Raw genomic sequence first — 18,307 nt, 5'->3', positions numbered from 1 at the left:
TTCTGAGGGACTGGTGACTCTTCTGTCAGTTCATGTAGCAGGAAGGGGGAAGGGCACAAGAAAAAGATAAAACATGCCCTTTCCCTTTTAAAGTGTTTTTCTAAAAGGCATTCATAATTTCTGCTTATATTTCATTAGTCAAAACTTAATCACTTAGCCACCCTTGCTGCTAGGGAGGCTGGGAAATGTCTTTTAGTTTAGGGAAGGGGTTGGGGGCATTGTATCCTAATAAAAATCAGGAATCTTTTACTTAGGAAAATAAGGAGAAGATAAAGTTTTGGAGAAGCACAGATGCTTACAATACAAAACCCTGTAATTTTTCAAAGATGTCATATAAAGTTAAGTAATATTCTTCTTTTGAGTAGGAAGGCTCTGATTATACTAGTTTAAAATGCCCCAACAGATAGGATCAGTATTGTTTCTCCCTGTAGAGCAGTGGTATTTAATACCAACCACAGCATTAAGAGCACACCATGCTTTAGTTTTTGTGGGGGGGGGGGGTGGTTTTTTGTTTTTTTAAGATTTTTTTGATGTGGACCATTTTTTAACGTCTTTATTGAATTTTTTACAATATTGCTTCTGTTTTATGTTTTGGTTTTTTGGCCACGAGGCATGTGGGATCTTAGCTCCCTGACCAGGGATCGAACCCGTACCTCCTGCATTGGAAGGTAATGTCTTAACCACTGGACTGCCAGGGAAGTCCCCATGCTTTAGTTTTAATCAGACCATAATCTGCACAACACCGAAGTGTGTTGGCTTTTTTTTTTCTTAAGCATTTGAATGCCAAGCAGTTGGCAAAGAATTTGCCTGCTGGCATAACTCTAGTCTTTAGAAATCAGAGTACAGTGATGTTAACACTACAGTCAACATGGGGTCAACTATATATTCTGAGCTATTACTGTAGTATAGTAGAAATATTCTTTTATATCGTACTATTAAACATAAAGGATCATAGGTATAAAGCCATGAGTATTATACTTTATGGGCTACTTCAGATATTTTCAAAGGTAACCTGACAACCCACTTTTCATTTATATGCTGACTTGAGAAGCTGATCCCTGAACAGAATGGTACATTACTGCAGAAGTAAGGAAGCTTGCACACCGTGTGGAGAACTAAGAACAATAGCATGAAAGTGGGCAAATGTGAGGGTGTGTACAAGGGACATAAAGTAGTTCTCTTTTTGAAGCACAGAATACGTGAAGAGGAGGATGGGGTAAGATCTGAGAGGCAGTTGACATGTCAGAGTAGGGAGTTTGAACTTGAATATGTAAGCAGTAGAGAGTCAAAAACTTTCTGAGTGGAAGAATGATAAAAAGTTGAGCCTTAGTAACAGTAATCTGTTAACAGTATCTAGCACTCAGATGAGAGGTCTAAATTCTTTCATTGAAACTCAAACCTGTTCTTCAGAAAAGCATAATCCTAACCCGAATTCTGTCTTAACAGCTTTGCGAGTCAGCTTCAGGTTTAGATGCTCAAAGAAGGTAGGCTAGTCCCATTGCTAGGGATGTTATCAGAATAAAATGACAGGCGTTTTTCTTTAATTTTTTTAAAATCATGAGCATTAAATATATAGGATATTATTCACAATGCTAGAGTTAAGTAAAATTTTGTTTTATTTTTTATTCATGTAACATTAGTTTATAACATTATATCAGTTTCATGTGTACAGCATTATATTTCTACTTTTGTATACAGTACAGCATGCCCACCACCAAAAATTTAGTTTCCATCCATCACCATACAGTTGATTCCTTTTACGCATTTCACCCTCCCCCACCTTCCCCTCTGATAACCACTACTCTGTGCTTTGTATCTATGTGTTCAGGGTTTTTTTGTTTGATTTGTTCATTTATTTTGTTTTCTTGTTTTGTATATTCCACATATGGGTGGAATCATAACAATATTTGTCTTTCTCTGTCTGACTTGTTTCACTTAGCATAATATCCTAAAGGTCCATCCATGTTGTTGCAAATGGCAAGATTTTGTCTTTTTTTATGGCTGAGTAATATTTCATCGTGTATATATATGTGTATATATACACACAAACGTGTGTGTGTATATATGCATCTTTTTTTTTCCATTCCTCCATTGATAGGCACTCAGATTGTTTCCATATCTTGGCTATTATAAATAATGCTGCACTGAACGTAGGAGTGCATATATCTTTTCAAATTAAGTAAAACTTTTAAATTTTTCATTTATTTACTTTTTTCGGCCGCTCCGGGCGGCATGTGGAATGTGGGATCTTAGTTCCCTGACCAGTGATCAAACCCGCATCCCCTACAGTGGAAGCGTGGTGTCTTAACCACTGGACACCAGGGAAGTCCCAATGTAAGTAATACTTTTAATGAAAATTTAAAACTTACTCATATACAATAAATTCCCGTTTTTATTAAATACTATACTAGGTCCTAAGGGGCATACATACTCATAAAAACTAACATTTGAGTGTTTACTATATGCTAGGCATTGTTCTGACTTCTTTATATTTACTATTTTAATACTTAATAGCTTTATGGGGTAGGTACTATTAGTATCTCATTTTGTTGCTGAGTTAACTGTAAAGTAGCTTATAACTAGAGAGGAGAAATGAATGACTGTAATTGTTGAGCAAAGTGGGAATTCTCTCAAAACACAATTCATTGACTTCTTTCGTATGAATCTGCCACACCCAAGGTCTCAGGGCTGCTATGGCTTACTTGGGCTGGCAGAAAATCCTCCCCACTTTTTCCCATTCTGCTCTTCCCTCCTGAGGTGGTCCTGTTTCTTTTTTTTTTTAATAAATGTATTTATTTTATTTTTATTTTTTTAATAAATGTATTTACTTATTTTTTTGGGTCTTCATTGCTGCGCGCGCTTTCTCTAGTTGTGGTGAGCGGGGGCTACTCTTCATTGCGGTGCGCAGGCTTCTCATTGCGGTGGGTTCTCTTGTTGCGGGCACAGCTCTAGGCTCGCGGGCTTCAGTAGTTGTGGCTTGCGGGCTCTAGAGCGCAGGCTCAGTAGCTGTGGTGCACGGGCTTAGTTGCTCCGCGACATGTGGGATCTTCCCAGACCAGGGCTCGAACCCGTGTCCTCTGCCTTGGCAGGCGGATTCTCAACCACTGTGCCACCAGGGAAACCCCCTGAGGTGGTCCTCTTAATCACAGAAGATCTTCCCAGAGAAGAAAGGACTCTGACTAAGGGCATAAGAGTAGTGTTGGTCCTCTGATAGAAGGATTATTTATTTGTTTGTTTATTCAACAAATATCTACCAGAAACCTATGATGCACTAGACTCAAATGATAAGTAAAATATAGTTCCTACTCTGCAGGAACTCAAAGTTAGGCTGGGAAATCAGACACAAAAGGATAAATAAACTTCATGGCCTGGTAAATTCTAATAGAGGTATGAATAAAGTGTTCTGGGAGTCCAGAGGAAAGTGTTTCTCATTATGCCTTGGGGAAGTAGGGGAAAGCATCGTAGAGGTAAGAGCTGAATTGTGTGGCAGATGCAGTTCCCAACCTAGGGCCAAAGATGAGGTGTAGCTTCAAAGTAATAAAGCTGATTTTTTCAGTTGAATTATAAAATCAGCTGTTAAAACAAAACAAAGTTCTGAAATTGTTTTGTACACTGGAAGCATTATTTGAATATAGACATAGATATCTATGTATATATATCTCTCCTACAAAAGTGACCAATCTGAAGGATAGTACCTAGAACTTCAGCTGTTACTTCTCATGCTTTCACGTTCCTATTTCACGCTGTCTCTTGTGATTAATTAATTATACAAATATTATGTATTAGGCATTATTGAGCTTGGGGGTACAGAGCTGAATAAGACTTGGGCCTCTGCCCACCAGGAACTCCAGAAAGAGGCAAATGTGTCTATGACATGCAATGAGTGTTATAATATTAATATGAGCAAAGATTTACTTCAGAGGTGTTATGAATTAATAAAATAACTTGCCATTGAGTCATGGATAAATTAGAATCTAGTCTGACATAAATGCCATGTGTTTGTAGTTATGGAAATAGCCACTTTTTCTCTCCTGCCTCAGACCTTCATACACACAGGATATTTACTCTCCCTGTAATTCTGTTCCCACCCCCAGCCTGGCTAAATTTTCTCTCCTTCAGATCTCAACTCAGATGTTACTTCTTCATAGAAGCCTTCCCATACTTCTCCAGTCTAAATTAGATTCACCCAACAATTATTCTCTCCTTGAAATCTGTTTGGGTTTTTTTTTACTAAGTTGTTTGATGTCTGTGGCTTTTTACACTGTTGGCTTCCTAAGGGCAGGGCTGTGTTTGTTTATCCACCAGTACATATCCACACAGTAGAACCTCATTTACTTATTGAATGCATGAATGAATGAGTATTCACCATGTGCTAGGTAGGCACTGTGCTAAACATTCACATACACTATCTTATTTAATCCTCAGAACACTCTTCTGAGGTAGGTATTGTTGTGTCTGTTTTAGGGATGAGGAAAGTAGTCCCCCCCACAAAAATTATGTAGTTGATCCATGATCTCATAGCTAATAAGTGGCAAAGCCAGAATTTGAACCCATTTTATAAACTGAAATTATAAACCCTCCTACCTGAAGTTAAATGGCTTTAGTATTTTTGTTCAGTTTTCTCTATGTAATTAGCAAAATAAACTGCTCTTAACCAGAACTGTGTTAACTTCCGGTTTTATGTATCTATTACTTTCAGTAAGTGACATTAACAATAGGGTTCTATGGTATTTTGGAATCATAAAAAAAGAAAATTGGAAGGTAGGAATCAGAATGTTAGGTAGAGAGAGAACTATAGAGATCAAAGCCTCTTGTTTTACAGGTGAAACTGAGACTAAAACAGTGGAATAACTTGTTCAGGTTTACATTCTGGGAAATTAGAAGCTAGATCTCCTGATTTCTAGTCTGGCAATAACATGTTACAATATCTCCTTTCACTTTAGGGTAGTTTCCAAGTATATGTTTTTTATATTCTTTTTTTCTTTTGGACTGTGGCCCAGAAGGCAGTATTCTCTTGCCATACCAAATAGTAAAGTGGTCACTGTAGACCAGTCTAACTAGATAAAGTTACCAGATAGGGGTAGTTCAGAGACATTATACCTTCCTTTGGCACTTCTTCAGCTTTTCTGTTTCATGGTCATTTCACCATCTCATAGACTCTAAGATAAATAAGAATCAACAGTTGAATCTCTATCTTGCAGGTGATAAAGAGGGCTAGTGAGAGTAAATGAGTGCCTAAGAAGGTCAGAGTGTGTTAAGGGTGAAGCTAGAGCAAGAACTTGAGCCTCTAGACCATGTGTCAGCAAACTAGAGCCAACACCACCTGATTCTGAAAATAAAGTTTTATTAGAACACAGCCACACCCATTCATTTACATATTGTCTGTGGCTGCTTTCTTGCTATACCAGCAAAGGTTAGCAGTTGTGACAGACATTATGGACCACAAAGCATAAATTATGCTACCTGGCCGTTCACCAGAAAAAAAAAGTTTGCCAACCCCTACTCCAGACTTCTTGTACTATGGTCTTAGTTCTTTCCACCTAGGAGAGTGCTTACTGCCTTTCAGGCTGTCCTCTATCCACAATTTACATTTAATAGGAAGAGATCTTGTCTCTGAGGGTCTTTTTTCCATTGAACAGATGTTGTTCTAAACCTGCCAACCTACAAAAGATTCATGCCAGTTTTTCTGGGGAAAAGATACAGAACTTTCCTGAGTCAAAAATTGCTGCTCCAAAATAAGTCATGAGGCCATAAAAAAGACAGCAGTCAACTTAATGGAAACTGACATCAGGTGCACAATGAATACAGCTTATAACGTTGTTTTCTGGAGCTTCAGTCAGTCATGTATTCTGTATTAGATGCTTTGGACTCTGAGAATAGAATGTGAAGCTCTGTATCAGTGATACTCAAAGTGTGATCACTGCACCGGCAATACTCACATATCCTAGAAACTTGTTAGTAATGCAGATTCACAGGCTCTACTCAACCTACTGGATTGGTAATTCTGGGGACAGGGCCTAGTCATTGGTGTTTTAACAAGACCTTCAGGTGATTCTGATGCACACTGAAGCTTGAGAACCATAATGAGACCTCAGAGTTTGCATTTATAGCAATTTCCCAGATGTTGCTGGTCTGGGAACCACACTTTGAGAACCACTGTTCTAGATACTAGAACAAGAAATTTGGACATGGGCCAAGAAAACTAAGATCCTATTGAGAATCTTGAGCATAAAATAGACATTTTTGGACAATTTTACTATAAAATTTAATTTTTAAAATTCAGAGAACAAAGAATTAAAAAAACAAAAAACAAAAACTACCACCTGGATACCAACCATTCAGCTTTAACAAATCGTAACATTTTGCCTTTTGCTCGTATTTTTGGTTTTTTTAAGAAATTAGAGTACAGACACAGATGAAGCTTTCTGTGTACCCTCCCAGAATCCATTCCTCTTCCTCATTCCCTACAGAGGACCATGAATGTGGTGTGCATCACATGAAAACTTGTTTTTATAATTTTACTCCTTCTGCATACGTTTGTAAAATACACTAATATATTTTTAAAACTTACATAACTGATCTTGTAATAATTCTCAACTTTTTCCTCCAGAAATTATGTTTCTGAATATAATACATGCTGATACAGTGTAACTTTAGACTATTTTACCTGCTGTGTAAATATGCCATAATTTATTAATCCATTTTCCTTTTAGTAGGTTGTTCCTAATTTTTTACTATTTCACAGAGTCCTGTAATAAACTTGCACATGTCTACATGTACACTTGTGAAAGGCAGTTTCTCTAGGGTATATGCCCAGGAGTAGAATAGCTGAGAAGTAGGGTAAAGGTAGCTTCAGCTTCATTAGATATTGTTCTCCTAATGGTTGTACCTATTTACTCACCCATCTGCAAGGTATGAGAGCCCCATTTCTCCACATTTTCATCAAAACTTGACATTTTTAGACATTTTAATTTTTACCAATCATAGAGATGTGAAATGCCTTCCAGTTTTTAAATTCATAATTCCCAGAGTTCCAGGAAACCTGAAGCTAGTTTTCATGTTTCTTAACATTTCCAGTTTTTTTTCTGGGAATTAGTTATGATACCCTTTACCCATTTTCTATTGGGTTATTTACCTTTTTACATGAATCTGTAGGTGCTCGTTATGTAATCTTTGCTAATACTTTGAGTTATTTGTGTTTCTCAGTCAATAGGCTAGTCTTTTAGCTTTATAGATAAGAAAATCCCTCCTCTTGAGTCACAAAGATTCTTTTACTTTATCTCAAGTTTTAAAATTAAGTCTTTAATTTATCTGAAATTTACTTTTGCATGTGGTATGAGGTGGAGATCTAATTTCATATTCTTTTTAAATGTAGATAACCAGTTGTCCCAGCACTACCCTTTTGTCATTGATTTATAATGCCAATCTGTGATATATCAAGACTTTTCTATGTGCATGGGTCTGTTTCTGGGCTCTATGATACGTTCTATAGGTCCGTTTGTCCCTGTGTCAGACCCACATTGTCTTAATTACCACTTTATACAAATACTTAATATCTGATAAGACATTTTATTGTGACCTTTTCAAAACTGTTCTGACTGTTCTTGATGATTCACTCTTCAAGATAGATTATACAATTGGCTTATCAAATTTCATGAAAAATCCTGTCTTACAATTTTGATAGGCATTACATTTTATTTATAGATTACTTTGGAGCAAATTGACTATCTTTCAGTTCATGAACATGGTATATCTCCTTTATTCAGATCTTCCACAGTGGCCTTTCAGTAATGTTTCATAATTTTTCCTAAAAGGTATTAGTCATCTTTTATTAGATTTACCCATAGGTATATTATCTTGCTTTTGTGAATAGTATTATTTTTCTAATTGGTTATTTCTACCATATAGAAGCACTTTTTTTTCCACCTTTATGAACATGTTATTCTCTCATTTTCCAGTAGATGGCAGTAAAATACATTAAGATTTCATTATTAGTAATCTTTTCAGTGGTGTCTTCTTTTTTTCCACTGAAATTAAAATGATTTGTTTTAGAGGTATTGATTCTGGAGTATTTCTAAATTATCTCCCTTTGTTCCATTTAGGAAGATAAAAAGAAGCGAGATCGGGACCGCGTGGACAATGAGGCAGAAAAAGACCTCCAGTGTCAGGCCCCTGTAGGATTAGACTTGCCTCCTGAGAAGCCTCTTGCAAGCTCTTTAGCCAAACAAGAAGGTTGGAATAACTCTGAATTAACTGTCCTGAATGAGGAGGCTGAAATTATTTTAAAGATGATAGCCAGGGAAAGTGACTGGGTGTTTAGCTTTTAAGTTAAAGTTTAAACCTGTTAAATTAAAATTTTTTTTAAGTTTTCTTATTTATATCACTGCTTAAGAGCTTTAAATTAGCTTCAGTTTTGAACTTGATATTCTCATACTTCACCATATTTGAAAGATAAATGGAATTTCTCTATGAGATATTTAATGATGGGTATGAGATAAGTCATATATAGAAAGAAAATAAGCTAAACAATACTGTCTAGAATCTTCCTTTTAAAAACACTCTTTTCCTTTCTTCTTTACTTCAGAAGTAGAACAGACACCCCTTCAAGAAGCTTTGAATCAACTGATGAGACAACTGCAGAGGTGAATGTTTTTTCCAGCATTTTTATAACATGGAAATTGAAATGGGAAATACAGGATCCAAACCACGTCTTTTTATTATTATTATTTGTTAAAGCCATATTATATGGCCTGTATCCAAATGTACTTGATTTTAAAGTGGATGATAAATATTTTGCCTGGCAATAGAAGTACTCCAAGAGGCTGACTTTTAGATGTTCTCATTTGGTTTGTTTTAAATGGCAGCTTGAAGAGTGTTACTTAATACTCTTAATGGCGAATTTCTCCTTAATCTAAAGTAACTTCTGACGTTAAAGCTTTAAACCAGGATTAAACAATATAGATATTTCCATTTGCTAATACATAAACATACCTTCTGTATGTTTGTGCAGTGCTTATCACTGCTGTGAATATTCAACAATTACCAAGTCTGAGAGAAGAGACAAAATGCCATAAATAAGATTTGTGACCCTCTCTTAAATGCAGAAATTTGATCTAAAAATTACAATATCTTGATAACACTAATGTTAAGTTCTTAGAAAAGAATAACATGATCTTCATTAAAATATTTATTTTGATACCTCTCTTTACTCAGAATTTGAATTCTCAGCTCAAAGACATTCACATTATTGGAAGAGGATTCATGGGTATAGGGCATGCATTCTAACAGTGAGCTTTCTTCTTACCATGTTGGCCTTATATGTCAACCCCAGAACATATCATAAATAATTTTTTAAGGTACAGCCTCTAGTGCTATCTGTGTTCAACACCTATTCAGCTTTGCAGTGAAAATCAGAAATTAGTGGCCTCTCTTCCTTTTTGGTGTTACAGAACAATTGAGATATTTACATCTCAAGTCTTTACACTTGAGTAAATCATTCATTACTTGTCCCAAAGGAGTGAACAGGTAAGTATTAAGCATTCCAACTCAATTAGAATGTATGACTATAAAGTATTTTGGCTACCTTTTAATTTTGTTTCTTACAACGTAAGACCGGAATGTAGGGTAATGACGTCTCCTTAAAAGAAATCTACTTATCAGGGTCTCTCTTAGTCTAAGGATGTTCACATTGCTTAGAACATTTTGGGAGTTAGAACCCAGAGCCACATTTTTTTGGAATAGCCTTAGTGATTCTTCATCCTTGAGGCTCAGTGCAAATGCTGGTAAAGAATATAATTGACCAAGTTTAATAATAGCATTTTTGGTCAAACCAAGTGGGACTCTATATTAAAATGACTAATTTTAGGAGGTGTAGATAATTTGCTCTGAAGAGGCCCTCCAGAGATACTTCATGGTGTTACTCACAGTAGCTTTCATGGACAATATGCATTTGGATGTATAAGTTCCAGACTGGACATTTTTGCTTATTCTCGGTACTTTTTAATCTCACTGCTTAGGCGTCCTGCTGGGAAGAACAAAGGCAGATTCACACACACCTAATTCAGCTTCCATCTCTATATTTTATCAGATTTATGACCTAGAACAAATTATTTGACCTCTGAGCCTCAGTATTCTCATCTCTAAGCGAGGATACCACCTCCTTGATGGCTTTTGTGAGGATTAGATATAAAATACCTCAATTACCTACCACTGGCCCTGGCATGTGGTAAATACATTTTTTGAATTGCTGCTATTATTATTTTTTAATAATAATAAATATATTTATTTAATAATAACCATTTTTATTGCTGTGATTATTTGGAGTAAGAAAGCTTTGATATGCCAGATTTCCAGAGGAAAATAACAATCTAATGAACTAATCTTATAGAGCAGTGGTTCTCAACCCTGTCTATCCTGGAAATATCAAAATTCAACCCTAGGAAAACCATTGCCTGGACCACCCTCCTATAAGAGATTCTCATGTAGTGGGTCTAGGGTAAGCCTCCCACCCCACTGGAATTTTTTTAAAGCTCCTCTAATGATTCTCATTTGCAGCCAGAGCTAAGAACCTATGATGGAAAGCACTGGGTCTCAAGTTTGGGGGTATTATGAGGACCTTTTTAATGTCAGTTTTTTGAGGACCCCCCCCCCCACACACACACACACTAGAAGTTGTATCCACTGATTAAGAAAATATATATAGTCATCCCTTGGTATCCACAGGGGATTGATTCCAGGAGCCCCCGTAGATACCAGAATCCAAGGATGCTCAGGTCCCTTATATAAAATGACAGCAGTCCAGTGAATACAGCCAGCCCTGCATATCCACATTGAGAAACCCACGGATACAGAGGGCCAGCTGTACTCATGAGGAAGCAACAGCTCTGTGGCCCAAGAGTCCAAGCCTAATTAGAAACCAATATGGAAGATTGCAGATGTGCATTCATTGTTACTATTTCTGCTCTTTCCTCTATGATTGATAAAAATACATAGTACTAATCTTCCAGAGTACAAGATATTGGGTAGTTAATCTAGATTTCTTACTTTGTTTCATCTTTCCCTGTGTTGGAGATGCTATGAATTAATTAAGCTGCATATTTTAAAAGATTCTTTGTCTTAAGGGTACAATTTGTATGTAAAGCATTTTAACCTTGTTAAATAGTTATTAGTCTTTAAAATCGTTACTTCAGTTTTCAGTGAAAAACATATTAGCCTACTACAAATTCTACATCTGAAGGGTTTCCTCTGACTCATGCTCCTTGACCAGTAGATTTGTTTGTGGTAGAAATAAAATTGCCTTTTTCCTATCTTCACAGGAAAGACCCAAGTGCTTTCTTTTCATTTCCTGTGACTGATTTTATTGCTCCCGGCTACTCCATGATCATTAAACACCCAATGGATTTTAGTACCATGAAAGAAAAGATCAAGAACAATGATTACCAGTCTATAGAAGAACTAAAGGTAACTCTAGTTTCTTACCTCTGTTGGAGAAATAGACTGAGCTATGCTACAAAGTAACATCTATTCAATTGAGACTTTTGGATCCTATATGTACAAAATCCTGGCAGAAATCTGCATGTCTGGTATTCAGAATCTTTCTCAAGTTTATTTTAATACCTAAAATCTGTATTTTTTTGTCTTAGAAAACGTCTTTGAGCTTGGTGATAAAAAAACCAGACAAAATAAGCCATCTGCTGTCTTTTATTATTTTTCGGGTTTTGGTAAAATTTTGAATTTCATGTGTTCTATAAAATATTTTCTCAACCTTTAAAATGAAAAGATGTTTGATTTTTAATTTCAGATCAATGCAGGTAAAATTGATATATTTTTTAATTGAAGTATAGTTGATTAACAATATTGTATTAGTTTCAGGTGTACAGCAAAGTGCTTTAGTTACATATTTTTTCAGATTATTTTCCATTATAGGTTATTAACAAGATATTGAATAAAGTCAGTATTTTAATGGAAGTTGATTTAGAGTAGTTTCTTTTTCTATTTCTAGACATCTTCCTAATAGAGAATAAATTGGCTTGTCTAGAAATACTAAACAGAAGTTTAATTACATTTTCTTGGGGCTTCCCTGGTGGCGCAGTGGCACGGGTTCGAGCCCTGGTCCGGGAAGATCCCACGTGCCGCAGAGCAACTAAGCCCGTGAGCCACAACTACTGAGCCTGTGCTCTAGACCCCACAAGCCACGACTACTGAGCCCGCGTGCCACAACTACTGAAACCTACACGCCTAGAGCCCGTGCTCCGCAACAAGAGAAGCCACCACAATGAGAAGCCCGTGCACCACAATGAAGAGTAGCCCCCGCTCACCACAACTAGAGGGAGCCTGCGTGCAGCAGTGAAGACCCAATGCAGCCGAAAATAAAAATAAATAAATAAATAAAAAAGAAGTTTAATTACATTTTCTAGTTTGATGAAAGTCAGTTGCTCCCTGAGTTCACTTCGGCTATACTTGTTTTGCATATTTTCTTCAACTTTAAGAAGAAAGAAATTTATAAATTACAAGTAAAGAACCTACAAGCTACCAAGATGATACATATGCCTAATGTTATAGTTGAAGTTTTTTCCATCTTTAAATAGCCTTGGTATATATGTTGGTTTCAGAGTTATACTTTACATTTTAGTCATCCGAAGAAAAGGAAACGTGTTTTCTTTTTTAATTTGCTCTGTACCAAACCATTATGAACTTAACTGGTTTAGATAATATCTATTCTATCTTTGTTTTTTCTGGTTGAACATTGTAGTGTTCACCTGACCTAAGGGCTAGACCCTAATCAGTTACAGAAGGAAAATAAGACAGTAAACGTTTACTTGGTCTCTTTTTTTTTTTTCATCCACGTTGATCGGTTGAAATTTATAACACTAGCATTTAGTTCTGTCTTTACTATCAACTTGAATGTATAGATAATATTTCACTCTGAAAAACCTGAATTGTATTCTCTTGTATTCAAAGAAATGGAAACTTTTCTCAACTTTTCATCTGGTGAAAATTAGGCTAGAACTGTTTATTCAGCATATTTTGGACCTTATATATTGCTTAATGGAAAATTTTTCACAGTTTTTTTTCCTTTTTGTGAATAGTTTTCCTTGGATCTTTCCGTTATGATGACATGAGGGAGTAGAAGTATGCCCCCTAAGTGTTTTTGAGCAAATGGTTAAGATTTATTGTAATGGAAATGAACAAGTATTTTTAACTTTTTGGAGTTTTCTACATTACTACACTTTTTTCTCAGGAAAATTCAATAGCCCGATGTAGTATTTATTAGCTTATCCAGCTCATTAGGCTGTTCAAGGTTTTTTTTTTATTATTACATGAAAAGTGTGCAGAAAGGTCATTCAGCTTTATGAATGATGAAGTGCCATTACACAGAAGTCCAGTAAAGCCTAGCACGTGGCAGTTAAGATTCATGGAATCTACAAATTGCCTTAACAGATCAGACCTGTAATCAGAATAGTCCAGTACTCTCTTGCCAGTTATAGACCAATGGTCATTTAGTGTAATAGTCATCTAGTGTCTCCCCTCATTTGCCTCTCCTAACCCCAAATATATATTTAATAATTCTTAATGGAATGGAAGCTTTTCAGAATATCTGTAACAAGGGTTTTTAACCTGGGGTCCTTTGGGTAGCCATGGATGGATGAGCCTTTAGGGGAATCAGGAACCTTATAAAATGACATGAAAATTTTGTGTTCACCTTTGTATTACATGTGTGTGCTTGAGGAGTGGATCCATAGCTTTCGTCAGATTCTTAGGGATCCAGGACCTAGCAAAATCCTAACTGATGAGAGACTTGGCCAAGAACTGAGGATCCACATATACTTCGTTTCATCTCCTTTAAATTTAATATCAAATTTATTGTGACCCTTGAACAGTCTTCTCATATGCTTTTAAATAATATTCAGTCTACCTATCTTCATTACATTAAGTGTTCTGAGCTGTCATCACTCGTTATTAAATAATGGGGCTTGAATGTTTCGTTTTAAATTCGGAGGAGGATTTTGGGGCTCAGATTCTTTTCTGTTGGGTTTTTATCATTTTAACTTAGTAAGGCCTTGGCATAATCACTCTCACATTTATACAATGTAAAAATTACTTAACCATGAAAATATGCAGTGGGATTGAGTTCCCCAGCACATGTGCATACTTTGAAATTTAAACCAAAAGTACAGTTTTGATAATTTGCCTACTGCAGTTACATGTTGTAACTCTTTGAGGTTGTATGGTTTATTTCAGGTTGGCATGATTTTGCAACATTCTGCAAATCATGTTTAGCTTATAATAGTATCCAAACACTTAAAAGAAAATTAGTGTAAATGTTTTGCCATTTTTGCTCAGTTAATTTGAATCTGGTAGGAAATATTGTGATAATTTAACATTGTCCCAGTTTTTAGTCAAGATCTGAAGTAACATATTTAACTCGTAACTGGAGAATTAAGATGTTTGTTTTAAAACTAAGAATATTTTTTAATTAAATGAAGTACACAGTTAAAATTATTAAATATAAGATAGAAGTATTTTCTTCTAATTCTTTTTTTGTGCAATAAGATTGTACTGAAGAAACCCATTTTAAAATTTTATCTCAGGATCTAAAATTTATATAGTTACTATAGAATGTTTAAGAATTTGGAAAGGAATATAGTAGGATATTTAAATTAATTTAGCAGTATTCGTTTTGTTAGTGAATTTTATCTTTTTTATTTTTTTTTAAGTTTTTCTTTTTTCTTTTTTTTTTTGCTGTGTTGGGTCTTCGTTGTGCGCAGGCTTTCTCTAGTAGCAGCGAGCAGGGGCTACTCTTCGTTGCCGTGTGCGGGCTTCTCATTGTGGTGGCTTCTCTTGTGGAGGAGCACGGGCTCTAGGTGTGTGGGCTTCAGTAGTTGTGGCTCGCAGGCTCTAGAGCGCAGGCTCAGTAGTTGTGGCGCATGGGCTTACTTGCTCCGTGGCATGTGGGATCTTCCCGGACGAGGGCTCGAACCCTTGTCCCCTGCATTAGCAGGCAGATTCTCAACCACTGCACCACCAGGGAAGCCCTGTTAGTGAATTTTAAAACTTAATAAATTGCTATTAATGTTGCTTAGTAAACAGTAAAAGGATGGGAGGGGGTTTTGTTGGTTTGTTTTTGTTTTTTTGGGGTTTTTTTGATGGTGGTGGTTGTTTTTAATTTCTTGAAGACCTGCATGATTTCAAACCAGGACAGGAGGGTACTTTGTTTCATTTTAATGCATTCCTCCCTAATATTTTCTCTGCAGGATAACTTCAAACTAATGTGTACTAATGCTATGATTTACAACAAACCAGAGACCATTTATTATAAAGCTGCAAAGAAGCTATTGCACTCAGGGATGAAAATTCTTAGCCAGGTAAAGGAAATTCTTTGTCATAATAATAATTATTATAAAAATCTATATCCCTTTGTTTTTTGCTTATAGTGATACAGATCCAGTACAGTACTGGTTTTATTTTATAGGCAGATGATATTAAAAGTAGGAAATATTAAATGAAAAAAAAATTTTAACATAGAAAATTAAAGCAGGAAGATTCTCATTTGGAATTGATACAAATAAATATTGGCAGTCACTTGTAATTATTTACTTAGAGGCTGTTGAGTTGGTATTCACCAGATAGACTTATGTTGGCTGTGAAACAAACATCAACATGAATTCCAGGACAGGATAGATTACATGAATTATGAGACCTTTTAGAAGGAAAGCTCTCTATTTCCCTTTGTGGGGATGGAATCTAATGTTCTGGTGAAGCACAGGAACTCCTTCGAGTAGAAAGAAACAAAATACACAAATGAACGATAATTGGAATTGTCTCAAAGCCACCTCCCCACAGGAGCAGACTTTCCTTTGAAGGATAAGAACTGGTGCACATAGTAAGGCATTTGACATGGGAGAAACGTGTGCAGAGACACACATCATCATCATCATCAAGCTTCATGAGGGAGCTTAAACTGATAACTTATTCAAAACAGAGATACTGTAGATAGTGGCAGAAAGTGACGGGAGTCTCATCTCGGAGCGATGGCTGATGAATGACCTTGAAGGGCAAGTTGAGGTGATCATGTGCATCTGCTGGGAGAAGAGGAGAGCTCACAAGATAAATCACGTCTTTTGAGGTTTTACAACTCTGCATAGGACGGAAAATTAACTGAGACAAACCTGGCACCTTGTCGCAGCGGGAAGTCAGAAGACTGAGTTCTAGTTTTAGCTCTTTTCCACTAACTTGTGAACCTTGGCCCACCCTGGGCCCATTAACCACCCTGGGCCTCAGTGTTCTCATCTGTAGAGAAGAAGGTTTAATCTGAGATCTCAAAGATAATTGCTAGCGTTAATTTGCTGATTTTAGAAAGAGCTAGAGTAAGGAGGAGATCAAGAAGAACAGGATGTGAGAGGGATTTTGCAAAGAAGAAATGAGTGGGTATGAGGAGAAAGAAATCAGAATCAAGGGCTCGGGTTCAAATTCAAGGGAGTTAGAGGATAGTAGAAATGAGTCATGTGTAGATGCACATGATTTTCCAATTTTTATGGTGATCATTTGTATCAGTTTTACATTTAAAGAATTGCCTTGGTGTGCAGATGTCTTAGTGTCTGTGTGCTTGGCTCTGAAAGATTCTTGTATCCACTTAACTGAGGAAAGAAAAACATTTGGATTGATGATCATTCTTGCACTCCTAATATTTAGACAACATCAATTCCCACCCTTTCCTAGAGACTTGGGAAACTGTAATGTAAGCTAGTTACCCATCTTTGGCAAAATATGCAGAGGAAAGGGGAATATAAAATGTTTATCCCATTCTTTGCAGAAAAACTCAGAATCCAGAACCAAGCCATATTCCAGTTTTAAAAACCTGCAAATACTTGCTATTTTTGTATTTGAAGTAAAAGTGCACCCAACAAATGCAATGTTTTGTCACTCCAAAATATGTACATTGAATTTTTAGGGTAAAGTTTAATTCGCAAACATAACATATCCAAGTAAAATTTTCAACTTTGATCTACCACTGTTTTCTCATCTTTAAATAATGTAGTTAATATAACATGTAAACGACTCCAGTATCTCTTGTATTTTATTGGGGATGGGATGGCTGGAAGCACAGAAAAAAAACCTTTCTTTTCCACTTTCCCTTTTCTCTCTCTGTTGTCTTCCCTCTTTTCAGATCTCTTCCTGTTGAGGAGCCCTACGCATCCTGTGTTATAGCTTCCTGTTGACTGTTCTCTCCACCCTAGATGGGAGAGACCCTTACAGTAGTGATTTTTAAATGTTTAAATTTAGACCTTCTGAATTAACTCTTTTAATAGCATATCTCCCAAGAGAGCCCAGTACACCCTTCCGTGAATGGTGTCTTTTCAAAGATAACTGTTTTTGAATTCAGTGTAAAGATTGTAGAGCAGTCATTCATCATTTTTTCAGTTACACACAAGTAGTGACTATTAGTAGATGTGTTATTTTTATAAAAAGTAGACATATGCAGAATAATTCTTTTGATCTTCCAAATAAATACTAAATGCTGCATTATAGTATAAACAGTACTATTCATAGCATAGTGGCTTTGGATCAGACTAATCAAGGTTCAGGTCCTGGCTGTGTTATTGAGACTCTGTATGATCTTAGGTAGGCCATGTAACCTTTCTCAGCCTTTTTCCCATCATGTAAAATGGCATAACAGTAGTACTTAACCTTATAAAATTATACCTGCTGTGTGAGTGAGCACTCAGTAGGTGTTAGCTGTTATCAATGGCAAAGAATCAAACCCTTTAGTCATTTGTAAAATTGAGAATTAATAAACAGTATGCTGATTTGAAGACATTTTAGTTACCAAAAAAGAAAGACATTGCTTTCAAATTAAAATTAATTAAACTCAATTTTTTCCCATGACTTGTGTTGAAATTTAGAAAATTTCTCTAATTGAATTATTTTAATTTTATGCATATTATGTTTTTCTAAAAATCTGAAAATGTTCTTAAATGTAGGTTCTGATTTATAAAACTCTAGAATGGAAATTAAAAGGTTACTGAGAACTTTGTGATCTAAGCCCATTCATTTAACCAGCATTTATTGAGTGCCTAATATGTGCCAACCTCCATTTCAGGTGCTAGAAATAGATGAGTAAGAAATGGCTTAAGTGACATGCACAGGGGGAAACACAAATGGCCAGTAAATGCACACAGAAAGAATCACACACTAATATTTTTTAAGTGTGTATTAAAACCTGTTTTTAAAAATCAAATTAGTAATTTTTTTTTAATAGTACTAATCAGTTTGCCAGGGATTCAGAGAAAATTTCAAACACTGGTGA

The 18,307-nt window shown here is 35.9% G+C and overlaps 1 protein-coding gene across 5 annotated transcripts in view; it reads left to right on the top strand.

Annotated features, from left to right (window-relative positions):
- The window catches only part of BRD7 (bromodomain containing 7), a 40,861-nt gene that overhangs the window by 4,811 nt on the left and 17,743 nt on the right, over nt 1-18,307 (top strand). For all 5 annotated transcript variants that reach the window (XM_036832579.1, XM_036832581.1, XM_036832582.1 and 2 more), the window contains exons 3-6: nt 8,103-8,232; nt 8,585-8,642; nt 11,316-11,460; nt 15,255-15,365. In XM_036832579.1, coding sequence (XP_036688474.1) covers nt 8,103-8,232; nt 8,585-8,642; nt 11,316-11,460; nt 15,255-15,365 — 444 coding nt within the window. The remainder of the gene's footprint in view (nt 1-8,102; nt 8,233-8,584; nt 8,643-11,315; nt 11,461-15,254; nt 15,366-18,307) is intronic.

This window comes from Balaenoptera musculus, chromosome 19 (genome assembly GCF_009873245.2).
Source record: "Balaenoptera musculus isolate JJ_BM4_2016_0621 chromosome 19, mBalMus1.pri.v3, whole genome shotgun sequence".
Taxonomy (NCBI): Eukaryota; Metazoa; Chordata; class Mammalia; order Artiodactyla; family Balaenopteridae; genus Balaenoptera; species Balaenoptera musculus.
The sequence above is the reverse complement of the archived record's forward strand: the minus strand, read 5'-3'. Positions and strand labels throughout refer to the sequence as shown.